The sequence below is a fragment of the Lissotriton vulgaris genome, chromosome 12 (assembly GCF_964263255.1).
Source record: "Lissotriton vulgaris chromosome 12, aLisVul1.2, whole genome shotgun sequence".
In the NCBI taxonomy this organism is placed as follows: Eukaryota; Metazoa; Chordata; class Amphibia; order Caudata; family Salamandridae; genus Lissotriton; species Lissotriton vulgaris.
In genome coordinates this window covers 23,297,335-23,317,085 of record NC_141700.1, presented here as the reverse complement: position 1 = coordinate 23,317,085, position 19,751 = coordinate 23,297,335, and the positions used below count along the sequence as shown (strand labels likewise).

The following is a 19,751-nucleotide window of genomic DNA, read 5'->3' as shown; positions in this document are numbered from 1 at the left end:
GAATGTTATGGCAGGTCTTAACAGGTGGAATTTAGCCCACCTGATGTGCAGTTTAAGGAAACCCAATCAGTAAATAAAAATGACAGGTTCGGTTTTTAAAGCAGGAGCAATAACATACTCGCCTGCCAGCCTAAAGCAATCGACCCACAGCGACAATGCACTTTAAAGTCTTACATTCGTTTGGCAAACTTGCTCTTTGCTAAAACTTTCAAATAGGCCATGGTGTCGTTTCTAAGCTAAATGGCTTTTTATACCCAATACCTTCGTCACGGGCATGGACATTTACCTCCAAGTATGATGCACCACCTGTTTCAGTGTTAGTCTCCTAATCACCTCCTAATTTAGCATGTAATTACTGTCAGAAAACTGCATTCCAATAAGAATGACGTCATCAAAAACCTGAACAATACATACAGAGACAGGGGTGTGAGAAGATGAATAATGGGAACCTCCGCCAAATAAAGCGTGTAATATTTTAAATACATAAAATAAATCGTGAAATGTGAACTTGAACGGATGCAGAAGTAGGTGAGATGCAAGGGGTGTTGCGCTTACACCATGCCATGCAAACTGCAGCAGTTTAAACGTAACTACTAAAGAGGGCGGTCTCACAGAGACTACCATAGTTGCCATCAGATCCTCTTTCGAGTCAGAAAACAAAACTACGCAGAGTATTTTCTGAAAATAGACTGACCTTTGGGATTTGCTACCGGTCAAAGCGTTGAAAGAGGATACCTCCCTTCCTGCATAGGGAGAGTTGGAACGCAATTTGATTGCTTCGCTTTGCCTGGGGTATTTCCTGCTTCCCTTAAGGGCTCCATTCCTAAGACCCTTCATGGGGGTAACTGCACACATGTGGCCGAGGCCCAGCTTAAAGATCGAAAGCAAAAATAGGCACACTTGTAATCATCAGGTGACAAGAGAAGGGAAGGAGAAAGAGAATTGGAGACAGGGCAAGGGGGCAGGAACCGGGGGGACAGGGTGAGGGAAAGGAACAGAGAGTGAGGCAGACAAAGGCAGCAACAGAAAAGATAGAGAGGAGGGACAATGGGGCAGGAAATGGTGGGCAGAAGGACAGGGGAAAGACAGGGAGAGGGACAAGCGCAGGTGGATGGATTACTGTAAAAGGTCACCAGTGGTGGCAGTGAAACCAGGCAAGGACACAGAACAGGGCAGGAAAAGACAGATAGGGACCGGGACATAGGAGGACAGGAACAGAGAGACCGGACGGGGCATATGGATAGAGAGAGAACGACGGGCCCGACAGGGACACATACAGAAAGGAAAGAGAGAAAAATGGACAGAGACGTGCGGGGATGGAACAGAGGGACAGGTATTGGGAAAGGGCCAGGGAGAGACAGACAGAGGCTGGGCGACAGGGGCACATGCAGAAAGAAGGGAGGAAGGGATGGACAGGGGGACATGGAGAGGTACAAGCGCTGGGAAACAGGGATGGAAGACGGGACGGGGGAGGGTCAAGGGAAGAGAGAGAGAGAGGAAGGGCAAAGGGCACGTCCTATTACTGGGGGGTGTCAGGGGTGCTTTTCTGAGGGTTGTGGCGGCAGCAGGTGGTGCGTGGGCGGGCCATGTGACACGGGGGGCAGAATTACCGATGGCAAGGGTGGGGACTGAGCCTGTGAATGCAGATGCGGTGGGAACGGGGCAGACCGGTGGACCCGGGGGACCTTATTTGCTAAGGGTGGTCGCCCTGGGAGAGGCGCGCTTCCTGACCGCTGGAGCTCGGCTCTGGAGACAGGCCTGTGTTTGTCGGGGGTCTGCCTCGAAGGGCGTGGTGTATGCTCAGGAAGCAGGAGGTGGTCTGCTGGTGGTGCTGTGAGGGAAAGGAGGCAGGCGGAGGGAAGTTTAGCAGTAAGTCAGCGGACGGAGGCACGTTACAGACGGACTGAAGGGAGCTCCCCAGGCACAGCACGGCAGCAGCAGCAGCGCCTCCTCCCCTGACACATCACATGCCGTCAGTGTGCAGCCCGAACCGGCGGGAGGTAGATGGTCAGGACTCCGGAGCCCGCAGTCCCGGTAAGGACGGAGCAGGTACTGCAGGATTGGGACTGGTACCGGGTGGAGAGAAGGGCCGCTGTCGCGCACACTAAACTTGCTGTCAGCTGCCTGTATCTTAGCCCTTGAAGTGAAGGTGCTCTCTGGATCGGTGACCCTGTGTGTCAACTCCCTTCCCTGTCCCCCCGCGCTTGCCATGTCTGATATCACATGGTGCGTCAGCCTTTTCAATATAAATCTTTTTGTAACGCCAACCCAGGGATTTATTCTTGGCTAGGCTTCGAAGAAGTTTGTTAGTTCGTCTCACATCTTTGTGCTGAGTCAGGTAGTTGGTATACCGTGTGCAGTGCACTGCAAGTGGCACAAGAGCTGCCCTCTCACTCCAGTTACAAGTGGGGCCGGAGACACGGACAGCGGGAGGGGGGGCGGGAACAGACAGTGGGAGGGGGGGGGCGGAAATGGGCACACGGACAGCGACACCAGAACACGGAGGCAAAGACGAAGACGGAAACGGAAAACAATGCTGCTCACCTGATCGCAAATGGAAAGTACTTCCTGGCAACTTCAATCTCGCAGCCCACTCCTACAAAAGACACTGCGAAACTGACCAAAACATGACGGAAAAAAAAAAAAGCAACCGCCCACCGCCGCAATGACGTCACAAAGGGGCGGGATGTGAAAAATTAGACGGAACACCCACGAATCGCCTCGCACAATGACGGACGCCTCTCTCTTCCAATGGCTAGCCTCCATTTATGGAGCTAGCCAATGGAACAGAGAGGCGGAACAAAGCCCCAGACTGTTCTCAAAAGATTTTGCCTGCGCGAACGCTGCTGAGCAGCGGATCGCCAGGTGAAACCTAAAAATGGCTGAAAGGAATTACACCAGATCCGACAAAAAAGTTAGACCTTTACTCATAAAGCATGCTTTTTGTGATCTGATGCTGTGGGTGTGCACAGTGGGGGTTGGCCTTTGCTGGGGGTTAGCCGTCTTCCAATGAAAGGACGCGCTATCCACCTCCCTGGAGAGGTCTGATGTTGGACCAGATCTTTAGAGAGTTCAAGCTGTATGCCTTGTAAAAAGTGTCTGGATTTAGAGGGTGAGATCTCAGACCATTCAATTTGACTTTTTGTTGATTTCAGGGTAACTTTGGCAGTGTGGAACTGTGCCGGTACGACCCACTGGAGGACAACACCGGGGACTTGGTGGCCGTGAAAAAGCTGCAGCACAACACAGCCGAGCACCTACGCAGCTTCCAGCAGGAGAGCGAGATCCTCAAGGCACTAAGCAACGACTTTATCGTCAAGTATAAAGGTGTATGCTACGGGGCAGGTGAGAGGCCAAGTAGGCACATGGATGGGCTAAGGAGCAATCCACAGGTACAAGTGAGAAGAATGTAGAGAACAGGAGGGCAGGTGCTAGACTGTCACAGAGCCGTAGGTGCAAGTAAGGGACCTACAAGGACCCACAGGGGTAGGGGAGAGGCCTGTAGGGATATGGAGGGGCTGATGAGAAATTGTAGAGGTATTCAGAGGGATAGATAAGGGGACTCCAGAGGCCTGGATGGCAGGTGAGAGGCCAGACAGAAAGCGAAAGGGCAGGTGAGAGGCCTAGAGGAGTAGGTGATGCTGCTACCTTCACTGTGCCTAGTGTCGGTGTTTGGGTCTGTTTGCGAGAGAAGCTTGCACTGAAGCTGCTGCCTGAGGGGTAATTGTTCTTTAACTGAGCGAAGCTTGCACTTTAGAGTTTTATGTAGCGCAAACTTGACACAAAGGTATCGGATATCAGAGCGCTTTACACGAGCACAGTTGCAGTTGTGTTACATGAGGACACGTTATTTTTTGTTAGGCACGGGAGATTAAGTGATTTGCCCAGAATCACAGGATGTTGCGTGTCCTAGCAATACTCGAACCCAGTTCCACAGATTTGAAGACGACCGCCCTAGCCATTAGGCCAACTCATGTCCCCAGTTGTGGATCCTATGCCGCCAGTCCTCTGTGTGCGTGGGAAGCACATTACCGAATGGTAACGGCGAAATAACGATTTGCCTTTGAAACAGCAAATGGAACTGTGCCTCATTCAGAGTGGTTGCGTTGGACGCGAGGGTTACCTTACTATGGTCAGCTAATAATTAAGGTGACCCTCAGAAGACAGCTTTCTTTCGTCTGTGATTCTATTTGTGTCCAGATAGGCTATTAGACATACCTTCAGTGAGAGAAGTCATGTGTACGTTACCCTACAAGAAAGCCTTTGTCATGAATGTCATGAAAAACCTGGATTGCTTGGAGAAGATCCTAAAAATGATGCTCAGCTTTGGAGATGTGTGTCTGTGAGCAGACCCCGCTTACTTTTATGAGTCCTCAGTCCCTCACTAGCCCTCAACCTTGTGCTTCAGTGTATACTTGGTATTTCAACCCCCTCCCACAGTCCTCTGTCCATCCCTGTCCACTCCATATCTGGGACTTGTTTCTGTCCTGGTTTCCCACCCCTTAAAGATAGGTCCTCTCGTACACACTGTGCTGTCCCTTCCTCCCTCTCTCGCTGCTCACTCCTGAATTATTTTTCATATCCCAGTTTCCAGGTCCTTGGAGACATGTCCTTCCTCCCAGACTCTGATGTTCCTCTGTCCCTCGCCGGTATGCCCTTTCACTGCACACTCTGCTCTTGCACCCTCCCTTACAGCTCACACCAGGATTCTTCTAACCTGGTCTTCGCTCTGTGGAAACGTCCTTTCAACATGCGCTCTGCTCTTGGTCCCTCACTCCCATGCTGCTCACGCCAAGATTCATGTGGCTATCCTTGTTTCCCGCTCTTTGGAAATGTCCTTTTATGCATACTCTGTTCTCCCTTCTTTCCTCGCTGCTCACTCCTGGATTCTTTAACCTATCCTGGTTACTCGTTCCTTGGAGACATGTTTCACCCCAGATTCTGCTCTTGCTCCATCCCTTGCTGCTCACTCCTGGTTTCTGTTACCTATCCTGGTCACTTGTTCCTTGGAGACATGTTTCACCCCAGATTCTGGTCTTGCTCCATCCCTCCCTGCTCACTCCTGGTTTCTGTTACCTATCCTGGTCACTCATTCCTTGGAGACATGTTTCACCTCAGATTCTGCTCTTGCTCCATCCCTCGCTGCTCACTCCTGGTTTCTGTTACCTATCCTGGTCACTCGTTCCTTGGAGACATGTTTCACCCCAGATTCTGCTCTTGCTCCATCCCTCCCTGCTCACTCCTGGTTTCTGTTACCTATCCTGGTCACTCATTCCTTGGAGACATGTTTCACCTCAGATTCTGCTCTTGCTCCATCCCTCGCTGCTCACTCCTGGTTACTGTTACCTATCCTGGTCACTCGTTCCTTGGAGACATGTTTCACCCTAGATTCTGCTCTTGCTCCATCCCTCGCTGCTCACTCCTGGTTTCTGTTACCTATCTTGGTCACTTGTTCCTTGGAGACATGTTTCACCTCAGATTCTGCTCTTGCTCCATCCCTCGCTGCTCACTCCTGGTTTCTTTTACCTATCCTGGTCACTCGTTCCTTGGAGACATGTTTCACCCTAGATTCTGCTCTTGCTCTATCCCTCGCTGCTCACTCCTGGTTTCTGTTACCTATCTTGGTCACTCGTTCCTTGGAGACATGTTTCACCCCAGATTCTGCTCTTGCTCCATCCCTCGCTGCTCACTCCTGTTTTTTTTTACCTATCCTGGTCACTCGTTCCTTGGAGACATGTTTCACCCCAGATTCTGCTCCTGCTCAATCCCTCACTGCTCACTCCTGGTTTCTGTTTGTTACCTATCCTGGTCACTTGTTCCTTGGAGACATGTTCGTTCCTTGGAGACATGTTTCACCCCAGATTCTGCTCTTGCACAATCCCTCGCTGCTCACTCATGGTTTCTTTTACCTATCCTGGTCACTCGTTCCTTGGAGACATGTTTCACCCCAGATTCTGCTCTTGCTCCATCCCTCGCGGCTCACTCCTGGTTTCTTTTACCTATCCTGGTCACTCGTTCCTTGGAGACATGTTTCACCCTAGATTCTGCTCTTGCTCTATCCCTCGCTGCTCACTCCTGGTTTCTGTTACCTATCTTGGTCACTCGTTCCTTGGAGACATGTTTCACCCCAGATTCTGCTCTTGCTCCATCCCTCGCTGCTCACTCCTGGTTTCTTTTACCTATCCTGGTCACTCGTTCCTTGGAGACATGTTTCACCCCAGATTCTGCTCCTGCTCAATCCCTCACTGCTCACTCCTGGTTTCTGTTTGTTACCTATCCTGGTCACTCGTTCCTTGGAGACATGTTTCACCCCCGATTCTGCTCTTGCTCCATCCCTCGCTGCTCACTCCTGGATTCTTTTACCTATCCTGGTCACTCGTTCCTTGGAGACATGTTTCACCCCAGATTCTGCTCCTGCTCAATCCCTCACTGCTCACTCCTGGTTTCTGTTTGTTACCTATCCTGGTCACTCGTTCCTTGGAGACATGTTTCACCCCAGATTCTGCTCCTGCTCAATCCCTCACTGCTCACTCCTGGTTTCTTTTACCTATCCTGGTCACTCGTTCCTTGGAGACATGTTTCACCCCAGATTCTGCTCCTGCTCAATCCCTCGCTGCTCACTCATGGTTTCTTTTACCTATCCTGGTCACTCGTTCCTTGGAGACATGTTTCACCCCAGATTCTGCTCCTGCTCAATCCCTCACTGCTCACTCCTGGTTTCTGTTTGTTACCTATCCTGGTTACTCGTTCCTTGGAGACATGTTTCACCCCAGATTCTGCTCTTGCTCCATCCCTCGCTGCTCACTCCTGGTTTCTTTTACCTATCCTGGTTACTCGTTCCTTGGAGACATGTTTCACCCCCGATTCTGCTTGTGCTCCATCCCTTGCTGCTCACTCCTGGATTCTTTTACCTATCCTGATTGCCTACACCTTGGAGACGTTTCTTTTCCTCTCACACACTGCTGTTCTTCCCTCATTGTTTATTCCTTGATTCTTTTAGCTATTGTGGTCTCCCACAGCCAAGGAACCTGAGCGCTCCCTCTAAAACCCTCTATTGCTCCCTTGATGCTCATTCCTGGAGCCTATCACATATCTCGGGATTTCTCCCTGGAGTCATGGCTTCTCTACAGTCATACAATTTGTTATGTTTTATTATTCTGGTTCCCTGCTTTCCCTACATCCAGTAATCCCCTTTTCTTCCATTCTGCTCCTGTCTTCTAGGTTCTCTTTGTGTACTTCGGTTGCGTCAGTGATTTTTTTTAACAATGCCCACCTTACTATCTTCTTTACTCTTGTCACTCTCCATACAGGCCGGAAGAACCTTCGGCTCGTCATGGAATACCTGCCAAATGGGAGCTTACGGGAGTATCTTCAGAATAATCGGGAGCGGCTGAATTCCTGGAATCTCTTGCTGTTCGCCTCTCAGATCTGCAAGGTACCCACCCTCGCATGGGGGACAGAGATGAGGGCTTCCCCTTCTGTGTGCTCCTCGTGTACTTTTAAGTGAGAGTGAACTGTCTTCGCAGTGAGTAGATGGCACCAGGAGAGGGGGTGTTATTACAAAAGGTGTCCTTATGCCCTCGAAGATGATTCTGCCACCCTGTATAGTCAGTGCTGCAGATCCCGGTGCAAGCACTGAAAGGAGGAGGCAGTGGATACAGAGGGTGACTACAAGCCATTCCAGGGATGAGGCTTGAAGCAGGAGAGCCATGTAGTCACTTGTGTACTTTATGTTTTCATTATGTCCTCATTTGTAGCTTTTAGTTGACAGAGCAGCTGCCTGGAAGACCTTTTGGTTTCAATATATAGAGCCAGCTTTATGTCAGCCCATTTTATCTATTGTTTTTCTTGTCTCCGGATCCTTCAGCCTCTGGCTTGAGACTTCGTCAATGTGTAGAAAACAGGGACCCCCTGATAAGGATATAGTTCCTGGGTCAAGGCAAACAATATATGGCAAATAAACAACCCAGGCAACCTACAGGTGCTGGCAAGATTCAAGAAACAAGACAATGATAAATAATGTGATTCTAAAGAAACCCACGTTGGACCCCCTCAAACTGGAGAATTACCGACCAATCTCTTTGCTCCCGTGGGTCGCGAAGGTTGCCGAGGCCCATGTCAATGGTATTCTCTCTGAACATCTACAGAGGGCTAAAATCTTGGATCCCTCCCAGAATGGTTTTCGTGCTGGCCACAGCACCGAGACAGCTTTACTCTCGATGACGGAACATCTGCGGTCCGTGCTTGATTCCGGTCAGACTGCGGCACTGGTGTTACTTGACCTTAGTGCCGCGTTTGATACAGTTTCACACACGATTCTGCTGCAACGTCTGGAAGAGGCTGGTGTCTCTGGCATAGCATTGGACTAGTTTCGGTCTTTTTTAGCCGATCGCTCATTCAGGGTTGCAACCCCACCCTTTGAGTCTAAATCCTACCCGCTCGAACTGGGAGTGCCACAGGGATCGGCACTGAGCCCCACATTGTTTAATCTTTATGTGCAGTCGCTGGCTGCGGTCGCCAAGCATTGGGACATGACTATGGTCTCCTATGCTGATGACACGCAGGTGGCGGTGACACTGAGTGGGAGACCCGACATTGATGCCCCCAGGTTTCGGGACGGTCTCTTAGCAGTAGCGGGCTGGATGACAGCTAACTGTCTTCAGCTCAATGCTAAGAAGACGGAGGTCCTGATCGTGGGCAAACATAGTAACCTTTGGGGTGAAAAGTGGTGGCCTTCAGAGCTAGATGTCACTCCAACTCCGGTTTCGGAGGTTAAAAACTTAGGTGTCTGGCTAGACTCTGCCCTCAGCTTCTGCAGCCACACAAAAAAAGAGGCAGCTACTTGTTTCGGGATTTTGCGAGGGCTTAGGCCCATCCTGAAATTTTTTGACGCCCCTACTAGACAGCTGATTATGCAGGCTACTATTTTATCACAGCTTGACTACGCCAGTTCGCTCCTGTTGGGGGCCAATCAGGCGGAAGTTGCCCGATGCAGCGTGTTCAAAATGCTGCTGCCAGAGCCCTGGTGGGTCTACCGAGGTTCTGATCCGTGAAAGAAACTATCCGGACGCTACACTGGCTGCCCCTGGCGCAACGGATTGACTTTAAGACCTTATGTCTGTCTTTTAAGATCCTCAAATTGTCCTCCCCCCAGATTCTTGAGAATCTACTCATTCCCTATGTTCCTTTTCGTTCCCTGAGGTCTTTGGGTCAAAACCTGGTTGTGGTCCCGCGGTTCAAGCTCTGCCGAGCCGGAGGACGATCCTTCTGTGTTTTAGCTGCTAAATTATGGAACGCACTTCCATCCCAAATTCGTGCACTGGATGAGTTGCTTGACTTCAGGAGGGCTATTAAAACCCATTTGTTCCCTTCTGTACTTTAGCATTCCGTTTTCCTGCTCTCTGATTCTCTGATGTCTTTTGTGTTATGTCTTTTATGCCTGTCCAAAGCACTGGGAAGCCCCTTTGCTGGGGCAGCTGTGCGCTATAAAAGTGCTGATCACATAACAATGATAAGGCACTGGAATAACATAGAGGATTCAATTTAATAAATTTGATAAAAGTGTCATGAAAAAATTCATTGACATAATAAATTAAAAACACACAATAAAAATATTTCTTTCAATAAATATATCATTTGTATATATAATATATATTGATATTGTTTCCAATGATACAGGAGGGAGATGGTTTCCGTCTACGCGTTTCGACACGTTGAAATGTGTCTTCCTCAGGATACAACCATCATATTTCGATACCTGGAGTTTCAAATATTGCAGAAAAAGGGGCCTCAGGGGCGTGATAATAAATCTGTTCAAATTCTAACGGCAGAACCTTTGTGTCTGAAGTACAGAAGAATCCGTTTGTTTGTTCATAAAATATTCGTTCTTCAAATTTAGAGGGTCGAAGCAGGGTGTTCTATGGCGGGAGTGCATTTAGTACAGCGTCAGAAATGCTCGGTGTGGTTCGTAAAGAACGCAGCTGTTAATAAGATGTCCGTACCGCTGGGACCCGTAATTGTCCAAGCGTTGTCATAAGAAAAATAAAATGCGGATTATCTGATTCAATATGTTGTGCAGTCCGGGTGTAGATGAGCTGTACACACAACTGAGGCCCGTGCTCGTCCAAATGTGGGGACAAAGGATAGAGTGCCGGCTATCTGTGTCTAAATGTGTGCTGCCGGCTGGAGTGGCGTCTCGTATTTTGTCACGGAAAATCAAACGAAATACGAGACGCCACTCCAGCCGGCAACACATATTTAGACACAGATAGCCGGCACTCTATCCTTTGTCCCCACATTTGGACGAGCACAGGCCTGAGTTGTGTGTACAGCTCATCTACACCCGGACTACTTGACATATTGAATCAGATAATCAGCATTTTATTTTTCTTATGACAATGCTTGGACAATTACGGGTCCCAGCGGTACGGACATCTTATTAATAGCTGCGTTCTTTACGAACCACACCGAGCATCTCTGACGCGGTCCTAAACGCACTCCCGTCATAGAACACCCTGCTTCGACCCTCTAAATTTGAAGAACGAATATTTTATGAACAAACAAACGGATTCTTCTGTACTTCAGACACAAAGGTTCTGCCGTTATAATTTGACCAGATTTATTATCACGCCCCTGAAGCCCCTTTTTCTGCAATATTTGAAACTCCAGGTATTGAAATATGATGGTTGTGTCCTGAGGAAGACACATTTCAACGTGTCGAAACGCGTAGACGGAAACCATCTCCCTCCTGTATCATTGGAAACAATATCAATATATATTATATATACAAATGATATATTTATTGAAAGAAATATTTTCATTGTGCGTTTTTAATTTATTATGTCAATGAAGTTTTTTCATGACACTTTTATCAAATTTATTAAATTGAATCCTCTATGTTATTCCAGTGCCTTATCATTATTTATCATTGTCTTGTTTCTTGAATCTTGCCAGCACCTGTAGGTTGCCTGGGTTGTTTATTTGCCATATATTGAGACTTCGTAAGCCACATCCAGCCTGAGCCTATGGGAGTATTTCTCCCTCGCCTCGTGCTGTTGGCTGTTCCTCAAGAGTATGTCATTCCAATGCACGAGGAACAATTGTTGCATCTGAAAAGTACACTGAATCCTCACACGGTTGTCACAGTCACTTCTTTAGAGCATATGTGTATACAGAAAGAATCCCTTTTCACTGTGGTATGCTTTATCGTTGTTTACTGTTCTAAGACAGCTAGTCTTTTTTTTTCTGTACACTCTCTTATTGTGTGCTGTACAATCTCCCTTTGTTTTCGTAAGCATTACACTGTGAATAGAGACATTACATTAGAGATTTATTGAATTGTTGCATAGGCTCAGGTGACATTTGGTCTTTCTAATGCCCCCGGTGTTCGTCAGCCATGCAGGTCTTGTTTCTCACAGGTTGTGTCTCTGTGGCATACATTTACAGGCTTTTAAAATCTTCCCTGGTCTTTTGTCTCTGCTAGGTTGACTTGCTACACACATCTCTGTTTCTGCTACTGCTGTGATTCAATGCCGCCTCCCCCTGCTCCTGTGTCTGTCCCACCCTGAAGCATTTTGTTCTCACCGTATTTTTATTGGGTAAACTGGATCTTTCCACAGCAGACTTAAGGGGGGACTTGTTTTTTTTTAAAGAATTGGCCCTAGTCAAGACCTTTTGATTTCATTAAACTTATATATATATATATATAAGATCCTTAGTTATAGGATCTCTAAGTCAGCCCTCCCATCCATTGTTTTGTCATTGTTTCATTCACATTTTCCTCCCACCATCTTTATAATACAGCAAGGAGCAGGGTCAGCCCATGCCAGCCATTGGTTCACTTCAGTGTGGGTGGCGGCCCCTTCTCCTTCACCTGGAGCACATCCACATACAAAGTAGTTCCTTTCCGTGCCAAAAGCTACTATGACAATTTTTGGGGGAGTTTTTTTGGGAGTAGATCTGGGAATTTAATCCTTAGAATTTGCTCTTTATGTGGAGTATAAGACTATGCATACAAAAATATTCAGAGAGGTGATTTCTGGAAACTCCTGTTACATGCAAACAGTGAGCATCCAAAGTTTAAAAAAATAATATTTCTTTATTAGCATTTTGCAATACGTAAAAACCATATAAAACAAAAATCCCCGGGTGAGAACGCGGAATAACAATATAAAATACAGTCTTGCAATAAAAGTACAGTGTCCTCCCAGCATTTAAAGGATCTCAAAAGGAACAAGCATTTGCAATGTAATAGGTCTCTCAGTAGAGAAAGTTTGAGCTATTGGCATTGCATTAATATTTACAATGCCAATAGCTCAAACTTTAGTAATGCAAGACCTATTGCATTGCTTTTATAAGGGGGAGGACAGGTCTTCTTCGCTGGGCTATAACTGTGGTGTACAACGACTTTCACTGTGCTATGGTGTGACATCACAACAGAGCACACCGATAAAAATCCCTCTATTCACTGCTACTTAAGTTTGCAAAAGGACTTCCTTAAATCCAGACCAGGAAGTGGTTATTCCATTTTTTAAATGCAGTTGGTTAAAGCCTGCATTCTTAATAAAGCAGGGAAGCCCGATTATTTGAATGAATTATTGAAATTGGGACAGTAACATGCAAAGAATTACTCTGGGATCGTTCCAGATCTACACACAACCGTTTACTGAGATCATTTGATAACTGGTCAGTCAGGTAGATCAATGTGTGCATTATATCCGGGAGCCAGGAGAAAATTGTCCCATTACCTCCCCCAAAATACATTTGATATTGAAGACGGCAATCTGTTATAAATGCTCAACTGCAATACTTTAAACAAAGCTCGTGCATTCATGTTCCCAAAAAAGTACCAGTACTGGACATGAATGCAAAGACTCTGGCACCACACTTCTGACCGACGGTTCTTTTATCAAAATGTGATAAACTGAAGGCTATAAAAACAAGCATTTGCAATGCAATAGGTCTCGCATTAGGAAAGTTTGAGCTATTGATATTGTAAATGACACATTTTTTATTTATGTGTTGGTTTTGAAAATAGCGAAATTAATAGCTTTGTCATTTACAATGCCAATAGTTTTAACTTTCGCAAATGTGACACTGTTTTGAACGAAGCACGCTTCACGAGTTTACTTATAAATATATCAACAAGATATTTTATTATGAACGCTAGAGAGTAGTTGGTGTTCCCATGATAGCTGACAAACAATTCCCACAGAATCTAATGAAGTAGAACCCACCTCACATAAAGGTCTAAACAGAATGTTACAATTAAAGTGAAAGATACATAAAAATGACATATGAGATTACAACAGACACCTATAGCATTTGCAATGCAATATGTGTTGTATTTACATGACTTAGATGTATTGATATTACAAATAACAATGGACAAACTGCATTTTTAAGCAAATTTGAGGAAGCAGGAACTTGACAAATGGCATTTTTATGATTTTTTATGAATTTAGTAATCTACAGCAAACAGATAACACTGACACAAGGTAGGTTCTATGTCAACCACGGTAGCACTGTAGTTATAAAAATGTAATCACCGGTGAATTTTCTCTCTACTCCATTATTTCACCAGAAAAAAACAAGTCTAAATTGTAATAACTTGCTTTTGTGTAGCAATTGCTACCACGATCTCGATATATCCTAACAATGAAAAGTAACATTGGTACTATTTCCCAATCAATGGCATTCATTTTATAGTATCTGGGATGATGAAAGGCTGAGCAGGCCCTACTGGGATTCTAAAGAATGGTCCAAGGATTTACTGACATTTCTACAGGAGCGTAAACTCACCCAGCACTGATGATAGCCTATGCCCTTGGCGCTAGATGACAACTCTCTCTACTTCTAGCCAGGGTGGAATATTCCAGAGTTCAGAAACTTTATCCAGCCTCCCAAAATATTTAACACTGCCTGCCCCACTACCAGAAACAATAGACGCTCAGTACACCTCGACAGTTCGTTTGGCGCCACACAGGAAATAAACACATTAATTAAATATCTGTGAGCCCTATTAACACTCCTAATAAAGATTTAACACAAAACTGTCATAGTGAAGATTCTTTAATTGGGGTGAAATCAATGTGCGTGCCGTGCTGTTCATAACTAAACACCACTGTTAACTTTGTAAATCAACTTTCGCTGTGGCAGGTCTGTGCATGCATGTGCACACACTTCTATCTCAATATTAGGTGTCGAATCAGTCAAACAGTTCAATTACGACTCACAGAGTTCACAGTATTAACTAAATCATTTTCTCTCGATCAGTGCCCATCCTGTACTGATGGAGCACACCTACAATTAATCTTTTAGTAGGACATGGGTAATTGTGGATCTTGCTGCATAATGCACACCTGAGCCCACTGTGATGCAAATAAGGTACAGGATAACAGGGCATCCTGGACAACTCGGAAGTACTGCAAGAACATTTCTCACGCTGGGTTAGCAATGCAAACTGTACATTTTGTCTAGGAGGAAGGCGCTGGGGCCCTGGGGGTGCTCTGGAATCATTCTCGCCTCATTGCATGGCACTCACAACCACGGGTTCCATTCAGCTGTTGCGGCGGGCATTTTCTTTCTGGTTTACATCATGCAAACGAGCTCCTGCCTTTCACTGCCCTCAATTTCAAGCTCGATCCTAGCATCGGCTCTACAAATAAATATTTTGTGTTTCCAAAGCCAGAGAAAATATCGATTGCTATCGCATTTAGTTTATCTTTGTTCTCGGCAAGACACGCGCAAAAAATCCAACATGCTATCACCAATTGAAAAACTCAGTTTTGGTTCTTGCCTCCATTGAAAGACAGACCGGGGTCTTCAAAAAGTAGGTCCGCCTAGCTCTAATGTGCAGCTCATAGTGCAGGCCTGCACTCTGAATGGTACATTCACTGTAACTGGGCACACTATCCTGGTCTGAGTCAGCGTACCCAGTTATGGGTACGTCGTGGCATCCCGGGTGCGCAGCTAAGGTCAATTTGCAAATGGTGTATGAAACACTGCGCACATAACACGGAAAACTGAGCACGGTATCCGGATCAACACGGACTGTTCAAAACGTGCCACATTTACAAGGCCTGTGCAATGCATGTCTTGAGTAAATATTTTCTACAGAAGACCAAGTATATTATCCATTGATGTAATAAAATGTCTACATTTGCACCAGAGGCTGCCTTGGCCCTTTTATCTAGAGTGATTTCAAACTGCGCATCTTTTCCAAGGATATTTCAAACAGGACCATGCATAATTGAGCACTAGTGTGAGGAAGTCTTCCATATAGTGCAGTCAGTGGCGTAACTTTACCAGCAAAATTGGAGGGTGTAAGTTTTGGATTGCCGAACAATCACGCTGGCATGTCTTGATAGAATGCAGTCAGCATACCAAATTCTTTCACTTTCACACAGCGCGCTGCCGCGTGTTTTTTTATGTTGTAGTATGAAACTAATGCAGCACTCTGCGTGAAAGTGAAAGAATTCGGTACATCAACTTCTGTTCTGCGTGTTGGCAAGTGATCAACGATTTGTGCACATGACATTTCTAATACTTGGTACTTTTGCTACCTCGTGTGAATAGTAAATCAAAGCTGCGGCATTTACCCCTCTCTTTTTAACTCGCGCACTGCATGCAAGCCCAGCACAGATGTTAAACACGGGTGAAATGGGGTCTTTCGCCACGCTTCTCATTCCTTCACATCTAAGAGACCCAGCTGTTCCAGCGCTTTCACGAAGGCATTAAGGCAATGATGATCACCAGAAGTCCAGAACCACTATCATTCGCTCGCAGTACTCGGAGGGGGGTGGAGGGGTAGGGGATGGTCACGCGGGGAGAAGATTAAAACCATATGGAAACATAACGCAGCAATTACCGATACCGGCATTTCACCGGAATCTGCCTAAAATTAGAACCAGGGGGAGACCGGAAGTCCCGGCTTCGATGTCCAGTGGTGGGGGGCTGAAAAGAGGAGTAGGCTGGGAGAGGCGATGTCAGCAGCCTCTGGGTGTGCGCAGCCTGTCTTTTCCAGCGGTGGGGGCTCTGCGGGTGAAGATAGGTGCCCAGGTACTGCGGGGGCGTTCTAGGCGGCTGGGCGACGTCAGCAGCCTCTGGGGCTCGAGGAGCACAGGGGGGGGAGGGGGCGACGACGACAAAACGCAGATTTCCTATTAGCTCTTAAGGGCAGTGAACTCTTTTCCGCATGTAACTGTGCAAGTGCAACCTGTTCTAACCAGAGTACTGCGGGGAACTCGCCCTACACAGGTGCCTGCACAGCAACCATGTGAGCTAATTGCCGGTCACCGTCGTGTTATGCAAGGCCTGCAGCACTGGCAGACCCGCCCCGCTGTCCCTCTGTGTACTGATCATTTCTGAAGGGACGGGAGCCCCCTGTCAAACTCGCACTTGCGTGATCTGGGTCAAACCACATGAGTCAGCGCCAGGCCTTTGCTGCCGACCGAGTATGTATAACGGAAGAACGCCAGGCACCCGGGAGCTGCAGGCCAAGCACACGACAAACGCTGCTGGCACTAAACCAAGAAATTTGAGGAACATTCCCTTCCTGTCCCTTCAGCGACCAGCGGTCATGAGCACATTGACATCACAAGCCAGCCTCCCAGCGCTGAGGGACAATTGTGTACTAGACTGCCCCCATAAACTAACGTCCCGTCCCGAGGGAGGCTGCAGAAGTGCACTACAGCCAGCGTCCAGCAGAGGGGGCCGGAAGTCGCTGGAGCAGCGCTCTGAATGACAGCTGTTCAGAACGAGGCCTGACACGCAAATAGGATTTCCGGCCGGGAGAAAGGAGAGGCGTGACACGCACGAACTGTCCTGAAGGGGCGGAGAAACAACGGAGCGGGCTGCGGAGTCTGGACACGGAGGGATAGGACGAGAGGAGCCGGTGAGGGGGGGCGTCGGGGCACATTGACGGTGCCCGCCCCCCCAGTGATGGAAGCCCTGCGTGTGCCCGGTGAGCGGGGTTGGGAGTGTGTGTGTGTGCGCGTTTGTGTGTGTATGTAAGCCCTGGGGGGTGCCGGTGAGTGGGGGGAAGTAGGGGGGGTGCGCGCGCGTGTGTGTGTGCCTTCCTGCCTGCGTGTGCATGTGTGTATGTGTGTGTTCAGGGAATCTGTGGCAGGGGACGTGCACCGCGCCGGGCTGGGCGTGCGCGTTCGCGCACCCAAATCCGGCAGAAAAGCTCATAACACCCTCTTGTCCCTCATTCTCCCGAGACGGGCAGCTATAAGTCTCCAGCTGGACGCATCCTTTGGATGCTATTCCAGGCGAGACCTAAAAATGAAACCCAATGCGAGCACTTCAGTTTACACTTCATTTATTCAAGTCAATTCCAAAGGCATGTAAGGAATTGAGTGAGTAAGATCCAAGTGAGATACATGCGTAGAAAGTTACATGCTTTCTACCCACGTGAATCTCTCCAATATATTTCCATTATACATAATCACAAGCATTTACGATGCCAGCTGCCTCCCAGGCAGTGCTAGTTGTAGGTACTATAAGAACAAGCTTAGCACTTTCCTAGAGCTGAAAGTAATCAAAAGCTGGTGGGAGATGTCAGAAGATTTTTCATTGTAAAAAGTAAGATTCCAAACTGAGAACATAATAATTTGGCACTCCTTGTGAAATCCATGTTATGCTTTTACTCTAAATACTTAATGTTTACACTCCACACAATAACAAACAAGTTATCTGAATAAAAATGTCAGCCAATAGACAGACTGGATTTTTTAAGCTTTTGAAACAAGAACCCAAAATGAGATTTGAGTTTTTGCCAAACACATCACTTCACCAAGACTTGCATATTAAACCCAGTCCAAGATTACAACTCTCACAAGAACGGAAACAACTGCTGAAAGTTAAATTCAACTAGCGAGGAATTCGAACTAGGAGGCAGGCTGTCCTGGCTTGTTTCGCACCAAGTGATCCTCAACTAAACTGTTCCTTGGTAAAAAAAAAATTGACGACATGCGAAAAGAAAATGCAGAAATCAAATTATTGGCAGATAATCAACTTAGCGACCCCTCATTTTTGCATGTATAAACAATTAACACACTAAAGATCTATTGTGGACAAACACACAAGACGTGCACTGCTGGTCATAACGTGCCTAAAAACTGGACTTGTAACATTTGAACAATTATAGTACAGTCTTTTAACAGAATTTTAATGCGTTCAGAAGTATGGAGTTTTTATATGTAAAAATTGTCTTGAAATGAAATATTCTTGTATTGCAATGGTTTTAAAGAACTATGCAAATAAAACAAACTTGAAACTTAAAGAGTCCAAGATTACGTGGAAAGCACTACTGTTTGATCGTAAAGCACACATCTAGCAGAGGAATACTGTACATGATGTTCATAGGGTGACCAACTGGCATTGGTGCAAATTCAGGACGGTGAGTGTAAAAATTCAGGACAAAGGGTCAAAATTCAGGACACAAATTCAGGACAGGAGGTCAAAATTCAGGACAAAACTTCAGGACAATAGGTACGTTTTACAGACACATCAGAGGTCGCGCAATAGTATATAAGTAAACCCAGCCATTTCCAAACATATTCAACCGTTTGCTGTTCATACTTCAGCAGCCCAGCTGCCAATGTTGATGCTGTATAAGTTGACAGAGAAGAAAGACGACTACACAGTGTTATGCGACCCTTTGTATGCTGTGGAGATGCAGATGACCGCGAAGAGCCACCCCATCCTTACCGACTCAATGGCAAGTTATTACAGTACAGTTAGGCTCCAGCGTGGCACTGAGGAAGTGGTTGTTAGTGGTGAGCCCCTAAGGTTGTGGCGTGATTTCACTCTCGCAAAGCCCTTCTTCTTCGTCCGCCTGACTCCTCTTCTCTGCTGTGACGGCGGCGCTGGCTGGAGCCCGCTGGCTTATTGGAAGAGATGGGGAGGCAGAGCAGAGACAGCGGGATGGACGGGCAGGGGAAGAGTTTAGAAACATGTCAGATTCAAACTAAAATCTGTGAAATGTTGTCTTAAAAACAGTAGCAAACAGTAGTGCTTGTGAAAAGCGCAAACTATGTTCAAAAAAAGAAAAGTCGGTCGAAAAGACGGTCGCTAGCACCGCGCTAAGTAGGTGAAGGAAAGACTGTGCTCTGCACAGAAGACACGAGCAGCCTCAAGACAGAAGCAGCAACAGACCGGAAAGGAACATTTAAACGAAAGAGTTCTTCAAAACTACAGATGAAGAATGCAAGCGTAATTAGACTGTACTTGGCCGGTGCTCCAGAAGCTTTAATGGATGTGAGGTATGGGCTGCCAAAATGAGTCACATGTAGCAATTAAGAGGGGTACTGGAGAGAACCTATAGCAAGCAGCCGGCAGGAATAACATAGTGTAAATGATCATAGCAGGTCTTGCAGACAGCGCATGCGTGCTGTAGGCTCGACCTAACAAGCAATGTAATTCATCTCCGGCCCAGCGCAAGGGCATGGAGGTTAAACCCAGGCTTACGTGTGTGCCAAACAACGTGAAGCAGACATGCCAACCCTCCCGATTCAGGCGTGAGACTACTGATTTAAAGGCTAGTCTCCCGATTCCTACAAGCAAAAACCCAATTCCTCAGGGGTTTCAGCTGACAGGGCTTGGTATTGTGTAAAGTGCTAATTCTTCCAGCAAAGAGTGGCGATGCAGGGGCTCTCGAAGGGGTGAAAAACCAACAAAGCCTCATTAACAAGGGAATCGTCTTTTAAAGACCTGCGAAGTACTGGGGGGCGGGGGGGGGCTGTTTC

General features: G+C 46.9%; 1 protein-coding gene across 1 annotated transcript in view; it reads left to right on the top strand.

Annotated features, from left to right (window-relative positions):
* Window positions 1-19,751, top strand: part of JAK3 (Janus kinase 3) — a 321,936-nt gene that overhangs the window by 263,743 nt on the left and 38,442 nt on the right. The window contains exons 19-20 of the mRNA XM_086946801.1: window positions 3,156-3,345; window positions 7,311-7,435. Of these exons, the coding sequence (XP_086802927.1) occupies window positions 3,156-3,345; window positions 7,311-7,435 (315 nt within the window). The remainder of the gene's footprint in view (window positions 1-3,155; window positions 3,346-7,310; window positions 7,436-19,751) is intronic.